Source organism: Acipenser ruthenus, chromosome 18 (genome assembly GCF_902713425.1).
Source record: "Acipenser ruthenus chromosome 18, fAciRut3.2 maternal haplotype, whole genome shotgun sequence".
Lineage (NCBI taxonomy): Eukaryota > Metazoa > Chordata > Actinopteri > Acipenseriformes > Acipenseridae > Acipenser > Acipenser ruthenus.
In genome coordinates this window covers 5,614,957-5,625,176 of record NC_081206.1, presented here as the reverse complement: position 1 = coordinate 5,625,176, position 10,220 = coordinate 5,614,957, and the positions used below count along the sequence as shown (strand labels likewise).

Genomic DNA, 10,220 nt, shown 5'->3' with positions numbered 1-10,220 from the left:
CTAGACTTCTATATGTCAAGGTGCTAACTTTTTGACCTACTGCCCTTCATCAGCTTACTTGATCTGACACCCCATATATATATATATATATATATATATATATATATATATATATATATATATATATATATATATATATATATATATACAGACGTGCTCAAATTTGTTGGTACCCTTACAGCTCATTGAAATAATGCTTCATTCCTCCTGAAGAGTGATGAAATTAAAAGCTATTTTATCATGTATACTTGCATGCCTTTGGTATGTCATAGAATAAAGCAAAGAAGCTGTGAAAAGAGATGAATTATTGCTTATTCTACAAAGATATTCTAAAATGGCCTGGACACATTTGTTGGTACCCCTTAGAAAAGATAATAAATAATTGGATTATAGTGATATTTCAAACTAATTAGTTTCTTTAATTAGTATCACACATGTCTCCAATCTTGTAATCAGTCATTCAGCCTATTTAAATGGAGAAAAGTAGTCACTGTGCTGTTTGGTATCATTGTGTGCACCACACTAAACATGGACCAGAGAAAGCAAAGGAGAGAGTTGTCTGAGGAGATCAGAAAGAAAATAATAGACAAGCATGGTAAAGGTAAAGGCTACACGACCATCTCCAAGCAGCTTGATGTTCCTGTGACAACAGTTGCAAATATTATTAGGAAGTTTAAGGTCCATGGAACTGTAGCCAACCTCCCTGGGCGCGGCCGCAAGAGGAAAATCGACCCCCAAGATTGAACAGAAGGATAGTGTGAATGGTAGAAAAAGAACCAAGGATAACTGCCAAAGAGATACAAGCTGAACTCCAAGGTGAAGGTACGTCAGTTTCTGATCGCACCATCCGTCGCTTTTTGAGCGAAAGTGGGCTCCATGGAAGAAGACCCAGGAGGACTCCACTTTTGACAGAAAAACATAAAAAAGCCAGACTGGAATTTGCTAAAATGCATATTGACTAGCCACAATCCTTCTGGGAGAATGTCCTTTGGACAGATGAGTCAAAACTGGAGCTTTTTGGCAAGTCACATCAGCTCTATGTTCACAGATGAAAAAATGAAGCTTTCAAAGAAAAGAACACCATACCTACAGTGAAACATGGAGGAGGCTCGGTTATGTTTTGGGGCTGCTTTGCTGCGCCTGGCACAGGGTGCCTTGAATCTATGCAGGGCACAATGAAATCTCAAGACTATCAAGGCATTTTGGAGCGAAACGTACTGCCCAGTGTCAGAAAGCTCTGTCTCAGTCGCAGGTCATGGATCCTCCAACAGGATAATGACCCAAAACACACAGCTAAAAGCACCCAAAAATGGATAAGAACAAAACATTGGACTATTCTGAAGTGGCCTTCTATGAGTCCTGATCTGAATCCTATCGAACATCTATGGAAAGAGCTGAAACTTGCAGTCTGGAGAAGGCGCCCATCAAACCTGAGACAGCTGGAGTAGTTTGCTCAGGAAGAGTGGGCCAAACTACCTGTTAACAGGTGCAGAAGTCTCATTGAGAGCTACAGAAAATGTTTGATTGCAGTGATTGCCTCTAAAGGTTGTGCAACAAAATATTAGGTTAGCGGTCCCATCATTTTTGTCCATGCCATTTTCATTTGTTTTATTATTTACAATATTATGTTGAATAAAAAATCAAAAGCAAAGTCTGATTTCTATTAAATATGGAATAAACAATGGTGGATGCCAATTACTTTTGTCAGTTTCAAGTTATTTCAGAGAAAATTGTGCATTCTTTGTTTTTTGTGGAGGGGTACCAACAAATTTGAGCACGTCTGTGTATATATATATATATATATATATATATATATATATATATATATATATATATATATTACTACATGCTATGGTATATTTTACAAAAAATTTTGTTTTTGTACAATACTATGGTATTTTTCAGGGGTATAGAGTGAAATAAAGACTCACCAACAAATCCCATTAATGTGTAAAAACCAACAGCCATGACTTTAAGATGCTGCAAAACAGAGCTCAGGCCCAGGTGAGGAGACAGGTTCGACTGCCTGTCCCTGCTGTGTTCATGATCCTCTTGCAGTCTGTGCTTGCAAAGCTGGAATGTACTTCACCCTCAGGAGGCAACATCTCTTTAAACAACACCCTGAAGAAATAAATCCAGAAAGTGAGAACTCCCAGGATAGTCCCTGCTTAAGACATTAAGAAACACATCTAAAATTAAAAATCACCGGGTTTCATGTGACATCACCAATCTACTCCAAGCGTGTCCAAATCCACTGAAGGACTGGAGACTGACAGGGTGTTGTTCGAAGACTCCTCTTCGGTCCGCAAGAGGCTCCCCCAGTCTTTTCCGGGGTGCAGTCAGAGTTGTCTCGAGTCGTGAGTGTTAATGACTCCGCAGGCTGTCAACATGGGTGAAGCGAGAGTACTGTTCAGCGGTGCATTAGTGTCTGAGGCTGTGATAGCTAGCTTGGTGAGATATTGCTTTCCTGGTAAAGCCTTGACCTTCTTAGCCTGTACACAACCTCAGCAGAATTATTCATTTTAAAGGATGGTTCTCTTGCAGGCCACACATTTCTGGAATTTGTATTGATTCAGCTATAGTCAGAAGGTCTGATACACTTGTACGGTGTTTTAACCTTTGAGAGTGGTCCTTATTCCAATTAGTCAAATATTGTTTGCTTTTGTTGCTTGTTTCTTTATGTCTGTGCTTTGACTGTGAGTTCAGGATCTGCTCTTCAGTTCTAAGTAGCGTAAGGCTTGTGCATTGATTGTTAATGGTCAACAAGTGCTGAACAGGCTTCAGCAAAAGGGATAGTGCAGCTGCTTTAGTCTTGCTTCCAATCTCGCTCACGTTTCTCTCTCATTCTCACTTCCTGTATCCCCTGCATAAAGGCCAGCCCTAGTCAATGTACGAGAATCCTACTCGTCCGAATGCATGAATTCAAACCTGTCATTCATGTACACACACAATTCAAACATCGTGCAAGCAATACAAATGACTTATTGTCTGTCCTACACTTGAACTGAAGAGCAGCTCCTGAAAGCACTTGAAAGTCTTTTGATTAAAAAATAAGCGGTTGCAATAAGAACCACACAGACTGATTGCAAACAGCATAAATAGGCAAGGGGCGATGTGAGAAATATATTTTCACTTGAAGGGAACACAACAATACCATCATATTTGCTGGATTTAAAACCCCTTCCTTTATTTTAAGGCACCAGTCATATTTATCTTTGACAAGCATGCAATACAAAGTGACAAGGAGGGCGGTGAGAAGTCCAAGGACATTGAGTTTCTTTGAGAGCACTTAGAGACTCTCAAGCCCAGTGAAGCTTGTCTACAGCGTTGCATTGCAGACAGACAGGCAGACAGGTGCGTGCATGGGGTTGAAGGGTTAATGCTGACGGCTGTTGATTCCATTTCCACAGAACATTTTGGAGAGAATTTGGTCCTTAGTGAATAAATTAAAGTCTAAGTTTGGACGCTTGAGATGTGCAGATGCAGCCGAGTGGAATGCTGTCAGTGTTGTGGGCGGGCCCTGAGGTGTAACATCACACTTCACACTGCTGTGACCCATCATCAGCAGGTATTCTTCACTCCCCACATTCAAATACCATTTATACAGAGAGAGCTTATCAGATTACTGTACTTTATATGGCATGTATGATTTGTATCATATGCATGAATGTTTTCACTAGATTTATCATTTTTGTGGAATTTTACAGCAGGTATGTAACTATATTAAAGAGTTTTTATATAATAATAATAATAATAATAATAATAATAATAATAATAATAATAATAATAATAATGAGTTTCATAAAAGATACACAACACACACTGGCGCTATACAATCTGTCTGTAATGCACGGTATACTGGATGAAGAGGACCACAGCTGGACTGCAGACCCCCAGGGAAAATGACTGCCTGAGTGAGGATGGAAATTGCTGACAGGACGCACAGTGCAGAAAGAACTTGCCCCAGGACCACCAGGTGGGGTCTTTTTAGTTTTGCTGCTTGAGATGATCGGCTTCTGTGAGCCCACCGCCTCCCCACTCACACCCCCTCCTGAACCCCAGCTCTCTCTGTTCTGTGGAATCAGCCTGGCTGTGCTGGAATGGCATGTTTCCTACTGGGCTACAGAGGACACACAGGCTAGGGGCCTGACAGAGTGTTTCATCCTCATCTCTCTGATGCCTGGTAGCTGTTTTGAGGCTTGATACACTGCAGCACATTGTGACAGTTTTACTAATTTGCTCTAAGTCCTTCTGTTTCTAGAATCCATCTCACGGCTTTCTCAAAAAGCAGTGTAAATTGAACTGTCAGAACGGTGTCGCTGGGGTTATGTCCTTGCTAAGCTGAACATTCTTCCAGTTTGCTAGTTTCACATGCAGGTCACATGGGTGAAGGGTTACTGCATTACATCCAATCCAATACCTGATGTTCACCCTCACAGTTATCACATACAGTGTAGCAGCATGGTGTTTTATTGAGGGATGAATAGTACCAGCCTTTTCATCTCTATAGGAAAGTGTATATGCAACAGACAGATGCTGCACTTAACCACCACACAGAAATAGGTCCCCCTGGACGTTTGTTAAGTTATTACTTCATCTTCCACACAACATTCAGCAGGATCCAGGCCAGCAGACCCTCACACAGCACTGTTGGTTAGATGTACAGTACGGATGATAAAAAATACAACACATGCCACATTGTTTATCATTTTTAATACAAATATATTACAAGAACACGCTCTGATTCTGCCGTATTCACATTCCTGTATATTTACCATGTTTACTTACAATCAAGGATAGAAGGAAACAAGGTTTTTGGAAAAAATATGGAAAATAAGTTGATGGAAGCAAGGTACTTTACATAAGGCAATATCTATGTTTGCATTAATGTAAACCCATTCTTAATACATTTGTCAAAAGTGTGATTCGGGGCTAGCAAGGTAAAAAATGTGTGGCTAATAATGTCACACGCTACTGTACACCCTAGAGCAATTCACAAGAAGGTTGTTACCCTCTGATGCAAATTCAATCTCTGCAGGTGTTTTCTGTAGAATAGTATCAATATACTATTTGTTAAAAATGAGATCCATTTCTTTCCTTTGTTCAATTTTTCCTGCTGCAGGTAGTAGAAGGGGCAGGTTTATTTAGATCAAGTGATAAAAAGGCTTCAGAGATAAAAGGAAATTTGTGCCAGCAGCTAAAACAGCCTTTAGTTAAATGGGATAGACAACATCTGCTTTTTATGGAAGAATGTCTTCAACTGTAACCAAAGGAATAATACCCGATTATAAAATGTGACATGATTGCGGGATACAAAGCAATAAGATATGACTGGTTTAACAGTCCCCGATGAGCACTAATGTTGGACTGCAGTACTCAAAGAGGTCTGTGAAACTAGATGTATAATAAAGATTGACAGAAAGAGAGTCTTGGGAAGAGAGGGTTTCAGTTCAACAGATTCTTCATTGTGTTTTTTCTGGATTGACGGCTGTCCTTGAATATTGAATATATTCTGCATAAATATTGCACTAAACCCACACTTTCACTTTGTCTCAGAGAAGAGCAACCCTGTGCAAATCAATTGACGGTGATTCATGTGAGTGTTCTATATAATTTAGATCCCGGTAATAAATCCATCAACATTTCAAACATTTTGTCTTTCCAGGCTGAAACACACAGTGATGTGCCTATACCTTACAGACAATGAACAGGTTTTTAAGAATGAAGGGAAGCCTGATGAAGCTACAGGATGAATACACAGTGAGTACTGGTATAAGAAATGAGTCCTTTTAATATTACCCATCTCATAGACATAATATTGGGTACCACGTGATATTACAGAACAGATTACTGGGTAATTAGCAATGCTTCTTCGTTCACACAGTGGCTACTGTGTAATTATATGAATGGCTTCGGGAACAAGATTTTGTTATCTGATGTAATTAGATTGTAACACCGGGATACAGGCATTTGCCATGTAATTACATTTATAGATTATATATAGAGAGAGATTGCAATGCATTACAATGCATCAAATATTGTACACATTCACTGGCTTTCTTTTAAAATCATTGAAATTATAACGGTCCTCTGTTATCCAGTTGTCTTGATTGTTTGTAACTTCATTTTGTGACACTACAACGACTTGTGTTGTTTAGGAGGATGTTGTCTAATTAAAATGTGTTACAATTTTAAATGAGAATAATTTAAAAACAAAAATCAATGTCAACATAACAAACATATTAAAAATAATAAATAATTATTATAATTATTATTATTATTTATGGCAGCGTTAAAACTTTAGCATTCAGTTTTAAGATGGTGAACAATTTAACAGTTAGCATCGACCACCATGGCTTGACAGCAAGGTCAGTCCATTAGTGTAAAAGAAAACCACAGGACCTGTTAATACAAGTGATCTGAAGTCTAAAAGGATTCTCCATATTTAGAATACGAGAAATGCATTTTAAAATCTGATTATCAGAGGTGCTTAGCAGTTTCAGTTTTCAGCCTGACAAAAAAAAAAAATCCATACAGAAGTCCTATTGGGTTTCGCTAACAATGTTCATCTACATTGCAGGCCGTTGTATGAATCCCCAGCAGCACGCTTTCAGTGTCCACCCTTGTTATAAGCCTGTTCCTCTAAAGCCTCGCAGAGTGTGGTTTGAATCAGTCCCTCGGAGGCCAAAGCCTTCTTTCCAATTGAAAGAATGCTTTTCCATCTTCCTATCTGGAGTCTGCAGCAGTCCCTCCCAAAGGAATCCCAGATGCATTGTGTGAGAAGCGAGCTGCCAAAAGGACGGATAAGCTTCTAGAGATTTCCAAAAGAAGCTGGAAAGAGAGAAGGCAGGGAATAAATAATGTAGGAAAGCAAAGAGGGGATAACACAACTTTAGATGACTTCTCTGGGGTCCCTCCATCCACCCATACACATCTACAAATCATTTACGGCTGTTTGATACCAAGTCCACGTGAAACGAAACTAGACAGGTTTTAATCTACTGGAAATTGAATCTTTATTTATCTTTCAAGTGTTCACTCAATGGGCCATGTTTAAATGATTTAAAATGCTGGTGATCTGAATGTTGTTGAAATTACAAGACACTTGCATATATGTTGTTTTTCATAATATATATACACACACTAATTAAAGTTACATTTTAAATGCAACAATTATTAAAAAGTTTTAACCAGGCTCATAGCTGCATGACTATATGTCATTTTTTGGCGCTGTGTAAACTTGCAATATCATCTGCGTTAAATACAAATCTTCCATTGAAATACTATGAAAGAAGTAAAACTAGCAAAATCACATGTCACATTAAGTATGAATGGGACCCTTGTTTCTCCTCAGTCTGTTGTCAGATGCCCTACAGGAAGTTCAATGGAGCCTTAACATATTGAGCAGCCTTCAAGGAATATCACATTGTGCTTTTCAGGGGTGCAGAAAAACACATGCAGGCTTGTTTACAGAACCATGTAACTCTCAAAACCAGTAGGTTTCAAGTTTGACAACATTTTACAAAAATCTTCCTAAATTGAATCTGGCACAGATTTTCCTCAGAACGCCACTTCTCCAGCATTGTTCTCAAATAACGGCTCCCTATTCTAAAGACCACGAGCTGTACTGTGTATGGTAACCATGGGGCAATTGGGTTGGAAAGAGGAACCAGGGAAGTATCACATAGCTACAAACCAGCCCTGGTTACTGCAAGCTGCTGCTCATGGAATAAACCCAGCAGCTTTGCTCAGTTGATGAGTGTGAATAAATAAGAAAAATCAGCACAATCGTGACTGCGTTAAAAAAAAAAAAAACTCATTGTAGGAATACAGTGAGATAGTAAATAATGAGCTGGCTCTTATCTCTCTTCTGTGTTCAGAATGGCTATTGCAAGTTCAAACCCAGGTAGGCAGCCTATGGTCTGCTAATGAGCCTGTTTGTGACAAGCACCCTGTCTATCTGATCATGACAGAGTTCCGCTCCGGGCCATGCAGATAAAACCCAGTTCATTACATCTGCAAATGAATCCACACGTTTCCCTTTGTCCCTGGCTACCTGAATGCTTTCTGATGATTTTCACCTGCCAAACCTTTTTAAAAGGACAATTCCCTGGGCTGAATTTGCAGATACAAGAATCTGCAAATTGCAATGTTGTAGCTTCACTGTTTGATATTTCGATAAACCAGAATAACTGGAAGTGAAGGAACGGTTTGTGTGATATTTGTGTGTAATTTGTGTGTATGTAGCTACAGAATGAATCAGGGTCCAGTCTGCGTATGAATGCAAATGTACCTGCAGCTGATTAAAATTGGAGTAAAGATATACTGTATTTTGAATCCTGAAATACAGTAAGGGATAATATGGCATTGATGGCAAGTATGATGATTTAAAAACACAGTTTCCTTGACAACATGCACAATTCTGTTTTTTCGTTCCTAAAGACGAAATATAGATCATTGCTGTTATATTTTCTCTATACGATCAAAGCACGCTGTGAAAGCTTGTTTCTCCCTTTGCTATAAACGGTGTGCTCCTTGTCTCTGCAATCTTCCTGCCACAGTTAGAAGCATGGAGCTCCGGGAGGCACTGCCCTATGGATTAGATTTTAAAACGAGATCTTGTCTTCTTTGTGAACATCCCATGACACCCATTTAATGAAGAGCAGAGGTGTTGACCAGATTCCCGCAATGGTCAAAAATACTGGCCAACCTGCAATTCCCCCTGTTCTAGCTCCTTCACAAACAACTGGCCGGGTTCTCTGCTATTTTTCTGATGAGCTGTTTCTCGGTGAACAACGTATTGCAATTGTTATCAGCTATACAGTGTTTACGTGCAGACATTTATGTTCATTTCCCTATCAATACTATTACTAATTATATCTTCCCTCATGAAACCCCTACATTAATTTGAATGGTGTATTATCTAATTCCCCTTAAAAATAATGCGGTGAACCTCATTGGAGACTCTACTGTTATAAAACTGCTCCAAAATATAGACAACAGTGGAGCATCAAGGGCTCACTCTCACAGCTCAATCCCCTATGGCAAGAGCCCCAGGCAGCTGTTATCAGCAATGCCTGCTGTATGTTCACTGGGTTCAGACAGAGGAATAGTGTGTCTACAGAAACATCATACATGGAACCTCAATGTACCTGAGACCACAACAGATGTTTGAATTATGCCACTGAAAACATACACTAAAACATGGACTGATTAAACATAGCATAACATCCCCATGTTGACTAACCCCCATACCTGGAATGTAATGTGTCTGATTTGACTATATATTGTGCATACTGTGTTGCATGCTCTTTATAATCCCACTGTGTGGAAAGGAAAGGTTGTGTGCACGACACTTTGAATCAGAATTGTATTGTGAAGAAATGCAAAGAGTCAAACATGAAAATGTTATTGCAACTCAATGTCACTGTTTTGATTATTAAAAAGGGCACCTCGTGTACCAAGATAATGAAAATCAACATTCTATGTGCATGATATGTTTAGTGCATATCTATTTTTTGTATTCATGCACATCTGTTTGTCTTTAGTAAAGCATATAGCAGTATATTTTTCTATGGAAATGCTGTGCATTTGTTTTGAAGCTTATAACATTTTAAATATTTACAAGGTTCCAAGCAACTAAATTGTCTTCTACCTTGGAGCAACACATGTGTTGATAAGCCAGGAAGGAATTTGAGGTCCATGTATATTGAACAGCGCTACACATACGCTGTCAAATAAATGATCCCATCTTACACACACCACGCTACTAGATTAAATAAGCAAGCAGGTTCTACACCCCAGCACAGGCTATTAATAATACAAAGGGAAAGTTTATAAATGCTTTTTTGGGCTGTCGGGCAAATTTATGCTCCTTTCCTGCTGTGTGAGATAAGAGTTAGTGATAAGAGTTTATGGTCCAGGCTAATGCTCTCTTTCTTAATCGAAAACTTAGCAGGTCTCCGCTCTCAACAGAGGCTCCATCTGTCTCATTCACAGACTGTTCAAACCTTTTATTATACCTCAGCCAGCGACCATTCTTCTTTCTACATTTAAAGTAGTGGAAAAAGATGAAAGCGTAACCATGCATCCTGAAGTGTGTTACTTTATATTCCAGTTAAAATGCAAGTGCCTTCATTGTAGGTGTCAGACCAGCTGTACTGTAACTTCCACTGTGCTGCTCACTCTGCATGGCTTGTAAGCTATCATCTCTTTGCATT

At 39.1% G+C, this 10,220-nt stretch overlaps 1 protein-coding gene across 1 annotated transcript in view; it reads right to left on the bottom strand.

The window, feature by feature from the left end:
* Positions 1-4,704: 4,704 nt before the first annotated feature.
* LOC131698590 (sterile alpha motif domain-containing protein 10-like) overlaps positions 4,705-10,220 on the bottom strand; it is a 33,535-nt gene continuing 28,019 nt past the window's right edge. The window contains exon 5 of the mRNA XM_058990963.1: positions 4,705-6,831. Coding sequence (XP_058846946.1) covers positions 6,812-6,831 — 20 coding nt within the window. The 3' untranslated portion in view covers positions 4,705-6,811. The remainder of the gene's footprint in view (positions 6,832-10,220) is intronic.